Genomic DNA, 19,237 nt, shown 5'->3' with positions numbered 1-19,237 from the left:
TTCCACCTCAGCCCTTCTAAGCACACTGGGAGGAGGATTCGCGCTGGAGGACTCCTACGAGTAGGTGAGAGCAGCGAAGCCCTTGAAGTCTGGGTTTGCTGGCAGCTGAGATCTGGCTCTGACAGGGGCTGGAGGGAGTGAGGGCTGCAGGGTGCTCCAGGCTCCCCTCAGTGAATGGGTTGACAGCAGCAAAGAAGAAAGGTGTTGGGAAAAGGCAGTCGGGGGTGGGGATACAGCAAGCGAACCAGGGAGTGAATCTGCGGCGGGGGTGAAAGTCTCCTCAGTCCCAAGGACTCCTTAGGACCTGCTGCTCCCTACCTGGCTGCCTCCACAGTTCGGATGAGCTACTGGCAACTGGCAGTTGGGCGCATAGCCTTGAGGAGTCAGAAAGGCATCGGCGGCAAAGGCAGGAAGACATAGAGCATCCCTCTCCAGCCTTCAGGGATTCCCAGCCATGGATAGCAAAGACAATGAGACTCTGCTGCTCTCGCCTTCCCCAGAGCTGGATAACTACACCCAGAGGATCAACATCAGCAGCTTCAGCCCAAACCCTGGCCTGAACTTCAGTCCCAGCATCTTTGCTGACCCCAGCCTCAGCCCCAATTTTAGCTCCAGCATTATCCCTGACCCTAGTCCCAGCCTCATTCCTACCCCTAGTCTTATCCCTACTTCCAGCCTCAGTCCCAGTCTCAGCTCCAGCCTGACTCCTATCCCCTCCACCTGGGAGTCAAAGATCAGCAATGGCCCACAAAGTTCTGCTCACATCCCACAGGGTTGGGGTCCCCAAGACAACCCATTCTGGGACACTCCTTTGAACCATGGATTGAATGTATTTGTGGGAGTGGCACTGTGCATTACCATGTTGGGTCTGGGCTGCACTGTGGACATGAATCACATAGGGGCTCACATCCGCAGGCCCATCGGGGTACTGCTGGCACTCATCTGCCAGTTTGTCTTCATGCCCCTGCTGGCCTTTCTTCTGGCCCTCATCTTCTCTCTGAATGAAGTAGAGGCTGTGGCAGTATTATTATGTGGCTGCTGTCCTGGTGGAAACCTTTCCAATCTTATGTCTCTGCTGGTGAATGGCGACATGAACCTCAGGTATGAGCTTCAGTTATCCCTACGGTAGGCAACTTCTCCAACCCAATAAGCTGAGAGAAGTAAAGGGGGCTATTAAAAAAAAAAACAACAGAGAATGAATGTGCAAAAAGTAGAGAAAGCCTTTCATGTGAGAGGCTTCGAAATTAAGAAAAGGACTAATGGATATATAGGGGGAAAAGGGTTGTGGCTGTGTAGGTGAGAGTAAAGACATGATCCTCCAGCCCTTCAATAGCATAAAAGCTGGGATTACTTTGCACTTCAGGGGTGTCAGGAATGTTTTAGTTCCTTTGGGCAGTTGAACCATATAGAATATCTGTTGAATTCAATTCATTCGTTCATTCATTTATTGAGGTACTAGTTGGGAAAATTAAAAAATAAAGAAAAATCCAACAACTGGAGATCACTGCCCTTCTAATTAACTAGCTCCAACCCAGAACAATGGAATTCTTTAAAATCTTGGGCAAATAAAGATGGGAGACAGCAGTGGAACATAACTCAACAACTCTATTACCATGTTTCTTTAGGAGGGAGGTTCCAATGTCCTCTTTATCACTCATACTCAATTGATTTCTCCCAGTAGCTCTTCTCAGATGCTTAGGGACTCCTCCCCAGCCCTGAAACTGTGTGAACCTGATTCCTTTTCTTCCTTCCCCCTTCTGTGTAAAGGCTGGTTCCTGGGTCAGTGCTAACTAGATACTTATTGTGTTCACTTCCATCTCTACAGTATTATCATGACTATCTCTTCTACCCTCCTGGCCTTGCTGCTGATGCCCCTGTGCCTATGGATCTATAGCCGGGCCTGGATCAATACAACTCTGGTGCAGTTATTACCACTGGGAGCAGTGACCTTGACCCTCTGCAGCACCCTGATTCCTATTGGTATAGGTGTTTTCATTCGCTACAAATATACCAGAGTTGCTGACTATGTCCTTAAGGTACAGTCCTAATTCTTTTCCCAAATTCAGCCTGGTTGAATGATAATAGCATTAGATCAGTCACTTCTCTGACCCTGAATTTAGGGGAGAATCTCCTTCATAGGCTCCAAGGAACTAAGATTTCATATTTATAGCAAAAGATCACCTCCACCTCAAAGTATTCATGGAGGCTTCCTAGAATTATTACTATAGAAAAAAGCTTTTCTGAAAAGAATATTACAAGGCATGAGTAAAAGGAGCAAAAATTAAATAGCTGAATAAAAATAAGAAAATGCAGTAGACAGCAAAAAAACCTTCTAAGAAATCAGAGCTGATCAAATAAACCATCAAAATAGGATTTGTATGAAACTTCAAGAACAATTTGCTGTGTATTGTAAAACTCACAAAAATTGCCTTGAAGAATACCATTTAAACATAGCTTGCTGAAAAAAATCAAATCAGTTCCGACATTTTTTAGGATGTAAAATATTTAATATTTTAAAAAACAAACCTAGACATTAACATAAAAAGAAGAGAAACAATGACTTAGTAAATGGATCCTATACAAACACAAAATATGGATGTTTGAACATAAAATTATATTCTTAAAATGAGTCTTATGCCATAACCTTGGCTATTCCTCTTGGGTCAAATATAATCTTCCATTATTTTTGGCTGTTATTGTAGTTAAAATTTCCTAATACCTTAGGGAATGGAAGAAAATGTAAGAATTCCAAAAATGTATTTCTACAACAACATCCAAAAAAACCACCCCAAAAGACACAATTAACTGTAAATAATAATCACCAATGGTAGGGTCTTACTTTTCTTGTGGGAGAGCTACTCAACCAGCTTCTTAAATAAATGTTATCTCTATCAATATTTAGTCAAATCAACAAAAATTGACAAAATATTTAATCAAAATCCAAAGTAAAATACCTTGACTTAAAGTAACTGAATAGAATGTAACATTTGAGAATATTAATTTTTGTCTTATCATTCAGCAACATCTTTGTTTCCTAATGTTATATTATTATATAGAAGGCTTAAATTTATTAATAGCAAAAATAATTATGTCATATCTTGGCACATATACTCAACTTTAAAGTCTTATGAAGAAATAAATATATGGCCTTAAAATACATTTTACATTTAATTTTTTAAAAGCATTCAAAGGTTTAGTTTTCTCCAAGACTCAATTGACAAGTCAATCAAATTTGCTGTTTGCATGCTAAAAATAGAATAATTTTAATCATTTATGTAAAAATAAATATATTTCAGATGAATATGAAGATGGTGACACATATAGCATAGTGGAAAGAGTGCTAGACTTGGAAGTCTAGAGACATGGGTTTGAATCTCACTTGATACATTTAGTAGCTAGCTTTTTGACAATCTCTTAATTTCTCAGAGCCCTAGTTTTCTCTTCTCTAAAAGAGGGGTAATACTTTCACTACCTACACCTTAGAGGATTGCTCTGAGGAAATACTTCTCAAACCTTATAGTGGCTTTGCCTTGACTGACATGGGCTCCCCTCTAAGTTCTGTCACAAAGGCACCTAGTAGGAAGCTCTTTTTAGAGGGCTTTGGAATTTGCAAATTCCAAAAAGTACTCAGTAAATGTGAGGGGGTTTGGAGCCACTAGATCTGTACTTTCATCCCAGTAAGAGAATGTCAGTAAGGTGATTCCCTCTACCAGGTCACTCAGAGGCACCTCCAGGGACCAGCTCTTGATCCACTATTTCTTTAAATGTGTTATTTTAGGGAAATGCAGTGTCACATTTAATATTATCAGATACCTATTCAACTTTTAAACGAGCATCAAGTATCAAGTAATAATTCAAAGGATGAAAGTTGAAAGACAAAGGAAAACTCTACACTTTAATATTTCAAACTGAAGAAAAGTGCTTTCCTTTGTCCTGATTTTCCACCTGTACTGACAATTCACATAGAACAATGTTTTTCATATTTGCTAAGCTATTAGGATATGATTATTTAGTTTCTATCCATTTCTTGTTTGAAAGTATGTTAAACATACTCTTGGAATCCTCCAGTGTTGAGATCTAACTCAAAAATTAATAGCTAAAATATATTTTAAATTACAATTGCCTGATACTGCATCAAAGATATTATCTAAATCTTATAATTTATAAAACAATCTGTGGCAAAAGGATCTCCTTCACCTCCCACCTCCTATTCCCACCATGTGGTCTATCTTACTTGAATGAGTTAAAAGTATCTGGCAAGATACCAAGATGACACAGTGTTCTGTAACACTGAAAAACATATTTAGTGCCAGCTGCAATGTAAAAACGAGGTACCTATTATGATGATGATAAATGATTATAGGAAGCTGTTTTAGAATCTAACAGATGGGTAAAAAACAGAATCTGGAAAATACTATTGGTAAAAGAAATCTATCAATATTCTATGTTAGCATGTTTACATTCCTGTCATCACAAAACCTAAGAGATGTCATCTTTCAATATTATAAAAAATCATTTGGAATGTGAAATACAAACTTAACTGTTCAAAATATTGTCTGCTAAAAGGCATTTTAATATTTCATTGATTTAATCTCAACTATAGTACGAGACTAGTTTCCACGAAGAAAGTAGAGTGTTGAGGAAATCTTGTCATATTTTGCATTGATAAGACCACATCTCTCACACCATGTTCAATTCTGTATACTACATTTTAAGACAAACTAGAAAACAACAGAAGAGGTGGTATAGAATGTGGAAACTGTTATATGAAGAAAACTAGGGATGCTTAGTCTGGAGAAGAGACAGGATGACAGATCTTTGCATATTTGAAGGCAGTTATATTGAAGATGGGTATTTTGCTACAAAGGGCACAACAAAGATTAACTGGTGGAGACTACAGGAGGGAAAATTCAGTTCAACATAAAGGAAGAATTTACTAAAACATATCTTTGTCTAATAACGGAGCAAACTGAGTGGATGAGTCTGACAATAGCTGGCAATTCCAGAGTGCCTTAAAGTTTGCCAAGCAGTTTACAAGACTGTGGGTCAAGTATTACCACTCCTTTTTTACAGATGAGGAAACAACTTCAGAAAAGTCAGGTGACTGATTACCCAGGATCACAAAGCTAATAAATATCAGAAGCAGATCTGAACCTTGGTCTTCCTTACCCTAAATTTAAAACTCTTATCTATTTACTATATATGCTTATGCCTATAACTAGTTTATTGAATTTTTCTTGCATTTTATCTGATTTTTAAGCATGACTTCTCTATTTTCTATTCCTAGGTTTCCCTATGGTCTCTGTTAGTGACTCTGGTGGTTCTTTTCATTATGACTGGCACTATGTTAGGACCTGAACTGTTGGCAAGTATCCCCGCAACTGTTTATGTTGTAGCAATTTTTATGCCTTTGGCTGGATATGCATCAGGATATGGTTTAGCTACCTTATTCCATCTTCCATCCAACTGCAAGAGGACTGTCTCTCTGGAAACAGGTAGTCAGAATGTACAACTCTGCACTGCTATTCTAAAACTAACCTTTCCTCCACAGCCCATTGGAAATATGTACATGTTTCCGTTGCTTTATGCCCTTTTCCAGTCTGCAGAAGCAGGGATTTTTGTATTAGTATATAAGATGTATGGAAGGGAAACTGTGCATAAGCAAGATTCTTTGGATGAAGACGATACAGATATTTCTTATAGGAAATTGAAGGAAGAAGAAATGGCAGATACTTCTTATGGCTCAGTTAAAGTAGATGAACGTAATGCAATAATGATGGAACCCACACAGACCTCACTGTAGGGTAAATTTAATGTATAGCAACTTAAAGAAGCTCCTACCCTTACCTATTAATGGTCTGTGGCAGGCTTAAGCAGTATTAAATGGCTCCAATATAGCAGGTTCTTCTACATATAACTGTAATATCCTTTCCAATGTAAGATGAGCATGGCTTCACTAGTATGGGCCACAAATGTTTCTTCAAATCTTAAATTTTAACCTTTAAGGCTTAATTCATATTCAGTACCATAGCCTGTACATCAGTATATCAACATAGACTTGAAGTGAAGTAAATATCTGTTTAGATTTTTGCTGTTGCCAGTTTATTCTTTTTAAATGGGGAAGCTATTAGAAATCAGGACCTCTCAAACATAAAATTTTGGTGCCCTGTGAGTAAAAATAAGCTATGTTTGTAAAAACATAACCGAATTTCATTTATTCATTGTAAGAGAAATGTAGGATTTGTCTTGTCCTCCCAGTTAAACTCTGTGGATTAAATACAGTATAACAATGTCTATTTTGTTAAACATACATCAAATTAGAAAAAAATCAGTAAAGATATTAAAATATCTATTATTAGTTGAACTGATATGCCCTGGTATTAAACTAATTATTTAAGATTTCTATACCCCCCCCCCCCATAAGTGAAGTGGTTCCTAAACTAAAATAAATCTTTGAGTCAGTCATGCTTGGATAAAATATCTTGCATTAATTATACATTTCTCAAGAAGAATGAATAAAAGGCCCACTGGGGGGGGGGGAGGGGAGGGAGGGAACCCAAATGGTCAAGAGGTGGGACTGAGAGGAAGAGAAATGGGCCCAGCAAAACAAAAAAAAAAGGCCCAATCCGGGTTCCCTGAAATTCAGCTCCCTTACACACACCTCCATCTCAAGGGTTAACCGCTCCCTCCTAACCCCCCACCCCCACCCCCATAACAGGGAGTTTGGGAGGTTTTTTCCCTCCTGTTCACTCTCTGGGCAAGCCCAAACTAATGTAATTGACAAGGTTGCAGCCACCCAGACCTGGCCGACTGGGAAGTAATCCTTTTCGCTGTCACATTGGCCATACCTATGCCCTGGGTTCTCGCCCTGGTCTCTTTTGGCTAAGGTCCTAATCCAAACCTAGAGGTCCAGACAATCCAATCAATTACCCGGGGTGTCCCCGGGGTGGACAGTGAGAATGAAGCCAGGACTTCCTCACCCTCAAGGGCTTAAGTGGGTCACAGGTCTTGGGGAGACCATAGAAGCCCCAAGAAGGGCAATGGCGTCCATCCACGGGCTTCAGGCCAGGCCCCAGGCTGGGCCCGCTAATGAGGAGAGTGGGCGGGCCGCCCCCGCAGGGCTATTTAGCCTTCAGCATAAGGCCCAGCACAGGCTGCGCACATGGCGGCCCTGGGGGACGAAGGGCTGGACAGCTACATGTACACGCCCTACAGCCCCTACTCCTACCCCTATGCGCCGGGCCCCAAGGGCAAAGGCTCTGGGGGTGGTGGGGGCGGCTGGCGGCCCCGGGCGGGGGCGGCGGGCTTCTCGGGCTACGGGCAGCTGACGGCGGCCGAGTACTTCGACAGCTATCAGCGTGCGCAGCTCATGGCCATCCTGTCGCAGGTGAACCCAGGCCTCGTACCGCGACTACGCAAGGCCAACACCCGCGACGTGGGCGTGCAGGTGAACCCGCGCCAGGACGCGTCCGTGCAGTGCTCGCTCGGCCGCCGCACCCTGCTCCGCAGGAGCCGGGAGCCAGGGGGCATCGCGCTGCCTACGGCGGCGTCTTCACCGCCTCGGCCCTTCTCACAGGGTAGCCTGGCGGCCCCGTCCCCGCGGCCCACGCGTTTCCTGCGCACCGTCGCCGTCTACTCCCCCGTGGCCTCACGTCGCCTCGCTACCTTCTTGGAGGAGGCCGAGACTGAGGTCGAGGCGGGAGGCTCTGCGGAGGTCAGCGTTGGCCACGAGGCGCAGCCCCCCGCCAGGGAGACGGCAGAGGCGACGCAGCCAGAGCCCGAGCCCGAGAGCGAGAGCAGGAAGGGCGAGGCCGACGTGCTGAGGCCTGAGCCACAGGAGGGAGGTGGAGGTCGGGCCCAGGCCACAGTGCAGGCCACTTGGGAGGATCAGCCACCACGGCCTGAAGGCCTAAAGAATGGCGAGGCTGTAGAGGAGCCCGAGAAAGAGCAAGAGGGGGAGACTGAGGCCCCACAGCCGCAGAGCCCGGGACAGAGCAAGACGCGGCTGCGCTTCCAGGTGAGGGACGGGGCGGGGCCCCACGTGGCCCTGGGCGAGGCGTGAGGGTGACTGGCCCACACTCACCTCCCCATCTGCTTTTCTTTCCACCTGCGCGTTTCTGAGGTCCCTTTTGGGGAACAAAATGCTTAGATTAGGGGGTAGAGTAAAAACCAATAAATAACAGGCTCCAGACCCCCGGAGGGAGGTTGACCTGCTCTTTCATCTCTAAGGAAGCAAGAGAACGCAGGTGGAACCGCTAGTCTTCAGCATCCTTCCCCAAGTAGCCCGCCAGTTGGAAGATGCTGCTGCCTCAGTCACCCTGAGCACGCCTTTGGTTCAGAACCCGATATTCTGTGACAAACTGGCTGCAGCGAGTGAGCGCAGGGAGCTTTCTTATTGGAAGGGACAGGAGCCTTTTGGTTGCAGACTTGAACACTCTAGGATGGGGCTAGTTTTCTTTTCTTCCTAAATATGATCAGGGCTACTATATACTTTATTTCAGTTGTAGTGTGTATGTGTGGGAGAGAGAATGGGGGGAGGACGACGACACAAAAACCAATGTAAGCACACTAGAAGGAAGGGTTTTATGACTTTTAGTTTCTTTTCTCTCTCCCCTACCTCCCTTCTGTAATGTATTAATGGTAATGATGGGGAAAGTGTATCAGGTGTTAGGTGGCACTAAGGAACTGGCGTGGAATTCCTTCCAATTTAGCTTTGAGAAAATATCTACCTTTAGCAGACCTCTCTCCCTTAATAGGGAGATGGGAACGTTGGAGTCAAACTGTGAAGATTAAATGATCATACAGAATTTGATTTTGTTCCCCTAAATTTGAGGTGGGGGGCCTAAACAGCCTTTGATTGCAGGAGCAGCTAGTCCAGGCAGTTACTATAACTTTTGGGCCACCCAACTGCTAGCCCTTGTAGGAGAATTGTAGTGATGAGGAGAGAGAAACTGTAGCACAGGGGAAGAAGGAAGAAATCAGAGGTAAGTGTGTAAGGAGCATCCTGTTGCCAAGTAGAATGCAGTTCTGATGCACTTTTATATTCGCCTAGTAAAGACCAAAAAACTCCAACTTATATCTACTTCTCCCTTCAAAGGAGAGGGAAGAGACTGGACAAGAGGAAAATAATGTTGGAGAAAAAGTTAAGGCAATGCCAAGAACCTTGATCTGAGTCAAGTGACATGTTCTGGGCTTGGCTCTTCCCATAAATACTAGTTTTATGATCTTAGCCACTTGAATTTTTTGAAATGCCTAGCTCTCTAGTAGGCCCAGACTTCCAGGTCCCTCTTTCATCCTTAAATTGATTTTGGTTCTTTATTGGTACTTTTGTACATTGAGCAAATATCACGAGTAATTTGTTTTAGTCACTCTTGTGAGCTATCTTTGCTGCTACTTCCTGGGGGAAATAAGGGATTCTTCTTTGCTGGTGGTCTTTGGGAAAGGCTGAATGGTTAGTTGTTGAGAATGTTGTGGAGGCGATTTTGGTTCAAGTACGCTGGGCTGGATTTCCTTTGAGTCTCTTGGATGTGGAATTCCAAATCTTATGCATACAAAACACAGGGCTTTCCCCTGTCCCCTCCCCCCATTGGCTTATGTAAGGGCTTCCTTTCTTTTCCTAAAAATCCCAAGCTGCAGAAAATCTTGGCTTTTGAGCTTCCCTGCCCTCTTTGGCTAATAAGGGAATGTCCGTTTGGCATCTGTCACCTTGTCTTCCAAGCCAGTTCACTCTTGTCTACCTAGAGCCTCTAGACCAGTGGTTCCCAAACTTTTTTGGCCTACTGCCCCCTTTCCAGAAAAAATATTACTTAGCTCCCTGGAAATTAATTTTTTAAAAATTTTAATAGCAATTAATAGGAAAGATAAATGCACCTGTGGCCATCACGGCTCTCCTGGATCGCTGCAGCACCCACTAGGGGGCGGTAGTGCCCACTTTGGGAATCACTGATCTAGACTTTTACTTTGTTTTGTTTGGTTAATTAGTGATTTGTTCATTAGTATGTTACAGGAAGTGAGTCTGCAGAAATAGTTCGCGTTCTCTTTTCCTTTGGTTTCTAAAATGTAATTGACCTTCTAGGAGTATTAAAGTTAACCTTGGCTTCCAATCACCACCTCTGAGGGAAGATATGGCTATTATGTCTCACTTGCCCTCTCATAATATTGTCCTTTAGTTCTTAGAGCAAAAATATGGCTATTATCACTGCAAAGACTGCAACATTCGATGGGAAAGTGCCTATGTGTGGTGTGTGCAGGGTACCAACAAGGTAAGAAATATGTCATAACTGGTATTATCTTACCTTAGAGTGTCAAGGGTCTGGGGAGAGGAACACATTTAACTTAAAATCTTTCATGTATTAGGTCTACTTCAAGCAGTTTTGTAGAACTTGTCAGAAGTCTTACAACCCATACCGAGTGGAGGATATCACCTGCCAAGTAAAACGTTTTTCCTTACTTTGGGGCTTTTAAGTAGGGGAGGCAGCAGGTGTGATTTGAGTTGATTTTTCTTAGTGTACTTTACTCCCAAAGAGGCTAACTTTGACATCTGTTCTATATATAGTTATGGAATCACAAGATTATAATAGGAAGAGCACGGAATTAGAAAGCATGGAGGATCTGCATCCTCATTTTATTGGTACTAACTTGGTCAGGAAAAGGCTGACTACCTGGGGATGTTATAGAAAGGAAAGATGGCCTCTAAGGTCCTTTCTAAAGCTTAGATTCTGTGGTTGTGAGGCTAGCTTCCATGCCACGTTCCTGTCACTGAGGCCATGCTGGTTCACTGGTTCAGTCTGTCACAGTATTCTCTTGAATATTTTTCCAGAGTTGTAAACAGACAAGATGCTCCTGTCCAGTGAAACTTCGCCATGTGGATCCCAAAAGACCTCATCGGCAGGATTTGTGTGGGAGATGCAAAGGCAAACGCCTCTCCTGTGACAGCACCTTCAGCTTCAAATACATCATTTAAGAGAATGAATATGTAAAGAGTACAGCTGTAGTTTCTGCAAACAGATGAGCTTCTTTTGCCTACCACCTTCCCTTCTTTGAATTAAGGCTAATCAAAATAGGATTACTTGACTGAGCCTTTAAATAAAAGTATTGCAAAACAATCTATATGTTGTTGAAGTCTTACCTTTTTTTTTCTTTCAAAAATTTTCATTAGAAAATAAAAATTTAATTGGGAGGGGAAGAAATTATTTTCTTGAACTATTTCAAGATAGATTACTGAAATTGTCAGCTTTTGTCATAAATTAACAGTGATAGTCACTTGAAGACCCTCCTAGAGATCAGGAAAATGTAGATCTAAAAGAAAAAAAAGTCTAAAGCTACTTATGTAGGGGTGTGATGAAATCTTAATTAACTAAAACTTAAAGAATCTGCCTCTGGGGAAGGGGGAAAAAACAGCTTTTTTTTTTTTCCCTTCCAAGTTTCTTCTGTTGTGTATGGAAACATGACAAATTCAGGCATCTAAAGCAAATTGGCTATGGTTAATAAGAATCAAACTATATTCCACTGGAATCAAAGACAAAGAGAAAAACAATCCTTGATGTTCAGTGTGATATAGATACCTTGAAGAAAATTTAAATGTGCATCTTTAAATTTCATATCTTGCTAGCTTGTTTTTTTTTTTGTCTTTTTTTGTTTTCTTGCTAGCTTGTCTTCAAGTGAAGTGAAATTTAAACTTGTACATAATTGAGAATTCTAGTATACTCAATTTTAAAATATGGCTCATGTGAAGTAATTAAAATGGAATATAGAAAATCAAAGTAGAAAAGATTTTATTAATCATTAATGAAAATCTAAATAATAGTAATCCAAAAACTTGGAAATCAAAACTTGTTTCCTTTGACTGTTAACATTAGAGTACTTTGTTGTAAATGCAATTGAATAGCCATATCAAGATCATATGCTTAAAAACTATGTTTATAAAATAGAAATTTAGTGGGTGATATTATTACAAAAGGATTCTTTGCTTTACAAAAGTCAGTTGTACATTTCACTTAAGATGGAACTTGATTAGTTGAATTAAGAAACTAGAGGGACTCAAGTGGGAGGAAAGGTTATAGGAGCCAGATTTTAGTTTGATGCCAAAGTCCAATTTCTTTTTATCCTCTGGCTCCTTTATATCTTTGTTCATGTGCTAATTAAAACTGTAAAGCTAGAGCTAGCTATTGGAGTTACAAACAAACAAAACCTACCCATCAGAGAAGCAGTGCTGGGGAAGGGGGGTGGGGGGAAAGAACCCTTTTGAATGAATAAAGCCCTAGGATGAACTGAGACTGGAGGTGATCCTAAGTGTCTTTTATTCTTTAAAATGGGACTTAATGTAATCAGATCAAACTTTGTACCTTCTTTACTTCAGATACATCCCCCTTCAAAATGACACCAAAAAAGTCAACAATTTATAAGACTAGAATGGCACATAATCCAACCAAGGTCAAATATGACTTTTGTAATGCATCTGTGTTATGGGGTGGAAATGGTAAACCCCTGGGTTCTGGAAGGAAACCTTTCTCAAGAATGAGAGGACTCCAAGCTTAGCTGAAAAGTAAAAAGAAATATTTATTAGTAAGATAGGATCAATAAGACAGCAAGAGTGGAATAACCCTGGGGTGTTGCCCTCCATGACACCTGACACAGCAGCAGGAGTGGAGCAACTGTTGGGTTGCTCCCAGGATGCCCCAGTTCAGGGGTTTTTGTATACTTCTCAAGAGTGTGGACATGACTTCTGGCACTCAGGCATTAGGTGGGTGGGGAGGGTCTGTCCGGGATCCTCTGGGCTTAGGCTATCCAGGTGTGGCCTGGAGGTGTATCTCTTTTGTCTATCTCAACCTAAAGGAGGGCCAAGGAGAGTCGGTGGAGTCACAGGGGCAGGAAGGGGGAAGGGAATTTCCCTGTTCACAGCCTGCCTGAATTAAGGGGTACAGGGTCCCCGCCATCTCTGCACAATGCCCATGTCATTTGGACCTAGATTATTTTATAAAAGCTATGACATTGTCCTCACGTGCTGCATGTAACAGATTGCCAATGACTTCTGTATGCTTATACATGAACCGATTTTTATTATAAAGTAGAACTGAGACATGGATGGGAAGTCTTTTGTTTCCATGTATCCTAAAAATCAAAGCTGCTAATTCTGCAAAAACTGATTAAAGAGCTCTTTTGAGTAGAAAGGTTAAATCCAAAGGTAGCTAATTTCTTCTAAACAATTACTGTAAAGGAAGGCAGAAGTTACAAAGTTATAACATTTTTACTTTAAATATAACCCAAGACTGATTCACTTACTCAGAAATAACTAAAAATATTTACTCAGAATCCTTAGTTTCCAAGATTTTTAGACTTAACTCCATGAATAAAGGGGTGAGAGCCAATGTCCAATCCATCCTCCCTATGATCACCTGAGCTTGTCTCAGATGGCCAGAGGTTCCCCTTGTCCTTGAAAAGTTCAAACTCTTTAGTCCCTTTGCAGCTTGGTGTCTTCCTGCCTTTGGAGCCATATGCTAGAGTCAAATTGGACATCTACTCTCAGACCTACAAAAGGGCTGGCTCACATGCTCCCATGTAGCCAACACCTGTTATTCAGTCCTTTTCTTATTTAATGCCCTTCAAGTCCTTTAAAGCCCAACTCCAAAGACAACCTCAAGAAAAATCTTTCCTAACAATACCTGTGGCTTTCACAGGTTTTTTTTTTTTTGGGGGGGGGCCCACAGACAATTTAATAAAATTACCTCTTGGCACTTTTTTTGGGGGGGGGCAATTAATGCACTTGAGTAATATTGCAGCCACAGTTACAGAATAGAATAGGGTCTTATCCTCTTATTAGAATTGGTTCCTGGAGGGCAGGGGCTGTCTTATCTAAACAGTAGCTTTACTATGTAAAATGAAGTTTTAGTCTGTTTTATAGAAATGCACAGAGACAAAATATTTTCCTGCAACCTAATTCAAATGCACAAAATCAGCATTTTGGTGAAGTTGAGGAAAACATTTGAGCACTTTAAACCAGAAAACAGAATGCGGAATGATAGTTTGAGTCAATGAAGGCTGTTTTTGGATTAATAGATAGCAGCAAGCTTTTTGTATTGGGTTACAGTGCCTGACACCTAATAGGTGCTTAATAAATATCTTAACTGATGACCTAAGGGGAAAACCTGAAAGGAGAGTCTGGGAAGAAAATCCTTATTGGAGACTTAGTAGTAGATCTTTCTTTGTATGAGGAAAACCCGGGTTTTAAATGTACTCTGGCTGTGTGACACTGGACAAATGATTTAAAGACTTTGACAATAAACTTGCAGAACAGTTGATGACTATACTGGCAGAGGGAGTGTTTTACAACCCATATCATCCCAGGTTACTGACAGTGAAGTCCACGAGTTGATGTAGGATTTTGATTCTTCAGTCATTTCACTGCTTCTTTAGTATTCTAGCTAAGGAGGAAGAAAATGAGAAGAAACAAGCTCACTCAATTTAAATACTGATTTTTAAAAGATCACAGTCTGTGCCTCATTTTGACCAGAGGTCTGTTACATTGTTGTAGTAACTATTTTAAGCTGAAGTGATTTGAAGCAAGGAAGGGAATCAGAATTTATACAGAATATAAGTGCTTTACAAATAGCCACAGTTGTTGTTATCCTTATTTTACATTTGAAGTAATAATGCTTTCATTGGAGAAGAAAATTGAGAATATTTTTATAAAATATTTGAACATTAACAATTGGTATCTAATTGGCATAAACCACGTATGCATGGATCCAATCAGGGCAAGGTGGTGACAGATACCCAAAAGCTCAGTTGAATCTTAAGTTACTTAGCCATTTGCTTTGAACGTGGTTAAAACAAAATTAGTCATTAATTATTTTCTTCTAGCAGCTTAAATGGTGCATCCTAAGGCAACAGGATCAAGAAATAAGTTTAGAGAAGACAGAAACTGAACATGAAAATATCTTAGTACCACCAAGGTCCCTGGAGGTTCCAGTTTTGCTGCAAAGAAATGAACTTTCACAATGACTTCCTAAATCGCCTAGTAAAAGGCAACATCATATAGGTAGGAAACATTTTGACAACTTGTTCAAAGTGATTTAGTTTTTTAGGTGAAAAGTAATTTCCCAGTTGCCAATTACCTTTCTTGGACAGAATCTACAACATAGTTCACTGTCATTTTGTAGTTTTGACATGACATTAGGAATTCCAGCTTAATGGGATAAAATTCACTTTAAAATTAATAATTTCTTAAATTTTGTGAATAAAATGACTGATTCTTTTACAAAGCCAATGAGTTTCTATTCTTCAGCACCTTTACCTTCGATTTTTAATTCTTCTATGGAATAGGAAGCATCATATGAAGACTCAGATAATCCGTTTTGTTTTTTCTCACACTACATTTTGTAGTGTCTCTTTCAACTTAGTCTTACTTCATCCATTTCTGAAGAATCTTGGCAGTTAGGGTTAGAATGAAAAATTCACTTGGATTCAGCTGATATTTCCGAAACCTTCATTTGATAAGCTACTTGTGAGTAGAGGCTGTTTCATTCCTGTACTGGTATTGCCAGCACAATGTTTAATTCTAACTTGTAGATTGATTCTCAATGATTTGACCTATTCAATTTGAGCTTGGCCTTACCCATACTCATACTTTAGTGCATAAAAGTCTCATGCACATAATGTTACAATCCTCCCTATTGACAATAATAAGGAAATATTCTTGCCTTTGCTCTGTGTTAAATGTGGGCCACCAAAGATGATCAAAAACAGATGATCAAAGTACAAGACTTATTTCCCAGTCCTCTTGCAGCCACTAGGGTTTGCTACTACAATTGAAGGCAGCAATGGCTCTTGGCCTATTTCAGATTATCCTTTTAATCTACTAAAATTTTTCACAAAATTGACATTACCAAAAGAATATTGCTAACAGAAGGAACAAGATCACTGAGGGAAGAGAGCTTTCCTCTTAGGCATACATGGTAGTAGTTGAATCAAATTAAACAAATATTTATTTGTCCTAATTTCTATTTGATCCAGAAATGGGATATGATCATAAAGAAAAAAATTTATCTTACCTTAGCTCTTAAAATAGTGGCCCAATACTGTGATGGTATTTAAGTTTGAGGTCATTTAGGCTTTGATTTAAATACATCGATCCTTGTTATAAATACCTTAGAATTTTTTCTGAACATACCAGGTTGTTGACAGCTTTTCCTCCCAAACTATCAATTTTTACAGAAACAATCCTAAATAGGTTCTCAAATTTGCATTTCATAGGAAGTAATTATTTCTTGTTATATTTATGCATAACATATATTATTGTTATATTACATAGGTTATGCTTTACCTAAGTTTTCCCAAAGAAACTAAAGATAATTCAGTGTCAGTATAATAGGGCTTCAAAGAATCTTTTGTTGCAACTTTTGATTTTAAATTAAACTTTGGAAATATTCTGTTCCATATTCATTATATATTTTGGGGGCTGTAGTGAGATATAAGAAACCATTTTATGATCTTTTAAAATAAAAATGATACGTAAGAGAAATAAAGTTAGGTAAATCTTCCAAAAATCCTAGATATTTAACATGAAAATTATTTAACCTTTAACTTCCAAAATAATACACAAAATAAGAGATACAATATTTTTATTTTAACAACAACAAAAAAAAAGGTGGGGGGTTCAAAGGAGGAGAGAAAATAGGAAATGGTAAGAGATGATGTAAATAAAAGTGTGTAACGCACCACTAAATAAAACTACCTAACCTCAGTAAATAGTTATTAAATAATTAAAAGAACACCATCTACAGTACCAAGAAGCCATCAAAATAATTCAGTTTTATCAGGGTCAAAAAAAAATACAGTGATTATGAATGTGCCATGACTAGTTATAGAACTTTAAAGGTAACATAAGTACTGTCAGCAGTCCAACAGTGTGCACAGTGCCTTCAATTAATGCATTTCAGCATAATTACATTTCTAGTGGGGGTCCTCTTCCCCAAGAAAAGGCAAAGCTAAAAATTTCATTTCTACATTCTAAACTCTGGAATCACAGAGCCTGGTTTGAAAAAAAAAAATCACAGTGGGTAAGAGATGCATATAAAAAATACAAGGTGTTCTTTTCAAATTAGAGGAATTGTGGGACTACATTCATTTCTTTTACAAAATGCTTAAAAAAAAAACCAACAGGTACAGTTTGTAATATGCTACAGACTTAATGGACAAGTCTGTTGCATGTTTTGGTATCCATCCTCTGTGGTCCTTTCATTTGATTTTTCTTCTGCAGCCCAGGCTTCCTTAGTTGTCACATGAGTTCTGAATAAACTTATCGACACATTTGCACCTCTTCAGCAGACCAGAAGGATCTGCAAGTCATATATTTCTACCACCAGTGGCCACAATTTTTTCATTAGCTTTGTACACCTATTCTTGTATAACAGTGCATTGCACAAATGTACAAGAAAAATACTGGTTTTATTCTATACAGTTTCTAGAATATTTACAGGATAAAATAAGTTAACTTTTTCTAGTGAGAATTGCTGATGGGCAGCATATATCTTTAATATACATTTTAAAGTCTCTGCAGGCAGCTACTTTGGTTAGTTGTTATCAATAATTGTAACATAAGCACTGATCAGAGAACTGAGCAGCATTCCAATAAAATTAACAGATATATTATTTCTTTTAGAAATCCTGGGGAAGCCCAGTTTTAAAATATTATTTAATGTCCTAACATTTACACACTATGAAGAGTTAGATCTAATAAAATAAAATTTCTTCAAAAATAATTTGCAGTGCTCTTTTAGGCATGCTCTGAGACTTTATCAACAAACATCCATACTTTGAAAATGTGACTGTCACATATCCATACATCCTCACACACATATAATTCCTTATGCAGACAAAACAAAAACACCAAAAAAGTCCACCACACACAACTGCAAATTCCCAAACATTAAGAAATCAATGGTTTTTGCAAACAAGTCTTTTTTTCTTGATGTCTGACTGCACATTCTCCATGTAGATAATTAGGTATTGAGTGATGATTATGCTTATGATTGCTGGAAAGCCAGGAAGCCTTGCAGGTCTTCAGCTAAAATAAACCAGCTTTGATTTCAGCCTCATTCCACCTGCTTGTCATTGTTTCAGTATTAGAGACCATTATTGCAACTACTTAGAAATATTTTCTTGCTGCAGAAAATAATGCATTTCTGTGCATCGCTTTTAGCCCTTTTCCTTTCATGTAGTCTATTTTATATAATTTTTTAAAAAGTTACTACTGTACACAGTTATGATGTGAAGTAATGGCAGTCGTTAAGCATTGTTTTCCTTCAGAGCTTTTGTTTTCAAGTTCTTGATTTCTTATTTTGATAAAACTCTACATTGGTCACCATGGTTGTGGATACTGCTGGAAAAGGTATCAGTAAGTTGCAACAATTTGTGAAAGGTGCTTGAAAAATTCTGAGGTATCCTCAGGTTTAATCTTTCATTTTCTAAATGATGAAGCTTTTCAGAATCCAGTGCTCACCAAATTCCCAATAGGTCTGGCCTTTGTTAGAAGTTGGTATGATTGCACCATTCGTAAAGATTCTCTTATTTCTAGATTAAGTTCCATCAGTTTTAAGCCAGCTTCAGACATGTCCTGGTTAGAGCCTATCACTGCAAAACTGCCTGTCTGGCCCAATGTTTGATGACGGAAATATATGTGTAACAATGTTTGGACAGGATCATCTTCACAACTGCCAAATATGTCATTGGGCCAAAGACACCTGTAAATACATATTTAAATAAACATTGAAATAAAAAATAAAGCAATTAGTAATTGATCATTTTAATCAATTATAGATATGTCTTTTAAAAATATGACATTAGGATCTTTCTTAAATATGGAAAATAAGGCTGGTGTTTTAAAAAAGGTAACATCTTAGAAAACAGTGCTGAAAATCATGTTCAAAAATTATATATAGGCAGCATTAATCTATTATCATATTTAAGTGGGTTGTGGGGACCCTTCTCCCTCTTTCCCCCCATCAATATGTATAGCTAGGGGTTGGGGCAAGCTCATAAAAACTCATGTAACCCATGATAAAATGTGGTAATCCAGAATGGTACAATATGCTATCTATATCCAGAAACCCCAACTATTTTTCCTACTAGCAACTCTAAGTCTTTTCTTCTTTACCCCTTTTCAGGTTTCAAGCTGCCATTTTTCTTTTTGCTTACCAAAGACCTCATCTGAAAGAAAGTCAATTTTGCTCAGCCCCTG

The 19,237-nt window shown here is 39.6% G+C and overlaps 3 protein-coding genes across 3 annotated transcripts in view; 2 read left to right on the top strand and 1 right to left on the bottom strand.

Moving 5' to 3' along the window:
• Positions 1-454: 454 nt before the first annotated feature.
• On the top strand, positions 455-5,803 carry SLC10A4 (solute carrier family 10 member 4). Its single transcript, XM_044682382.1, has 3 exons — positions 455-1,101; positions 1,826-2,036; positions 5,288-5,803. Exons 1-3 carry the CDS (start codon positions 455-457, stop codon positions 5,801-5,803), a joined length of 1,374 nt encoding a protein of 457 aa, XP_044538317.1.
• Positions 5,804-7,162: 1,359 nt separating this feature from the next.
• On the top strand, positions 7,163-10,963 carry ZAR1 (zygote arrest 1). The gene is made up of 4 exons (XM_044682365.1): positions 7,163-8,017; positions 10,170-10,262; positions 10,357-10,431; positions 10,820-10,963. Exons 1-4 carry the CDS (start codon positions 7,163-7,165, stop codon positions 10,961-10,963), a joined length of 1,167 nt encoding a protein of 388 aa, XP_044538300.1.
• Positions 10,964-16,611: 5,648 nt separating this feature from the next.
• FRYL (FRY like transcription coactivator) overlaps positions 16,612-19,237 on the bottom strand; it is a 163,030-nt gene continuing 160,404 nt past the window's right edge. Inside the window, exon 61 of the mRNA XM_044680887.1 lies at positions 16,612-18,740. Coding sequence (XP_044536822.1) covers positions 18,482-18,740 — 259 coding nt within the window. The 3' untranslated portion in view covers positions 16,612-18,481. The remainder of the gene's footprint in view (positions 18,741-19,237) is intronic.

Source organism: Gracilinanus agilis, chromosome 6 (genome assembly GCF_016433145.1).
Source record: "Gracilinanus agilis isolate LMUSP501 chromosome 6, AgileGrace, whole genome shotgun sequence".
NCBI lineage: Eukaryota > Metazoa > Chordata > Mammalia > Didelphimorphia > Didelphidae > Gracilinanus > Gracilinanus agilis.
Note: the sequence above shows the minus strand (reverse complement) of the source record. Positions and strands in the feature narration are given on the sequence as shown.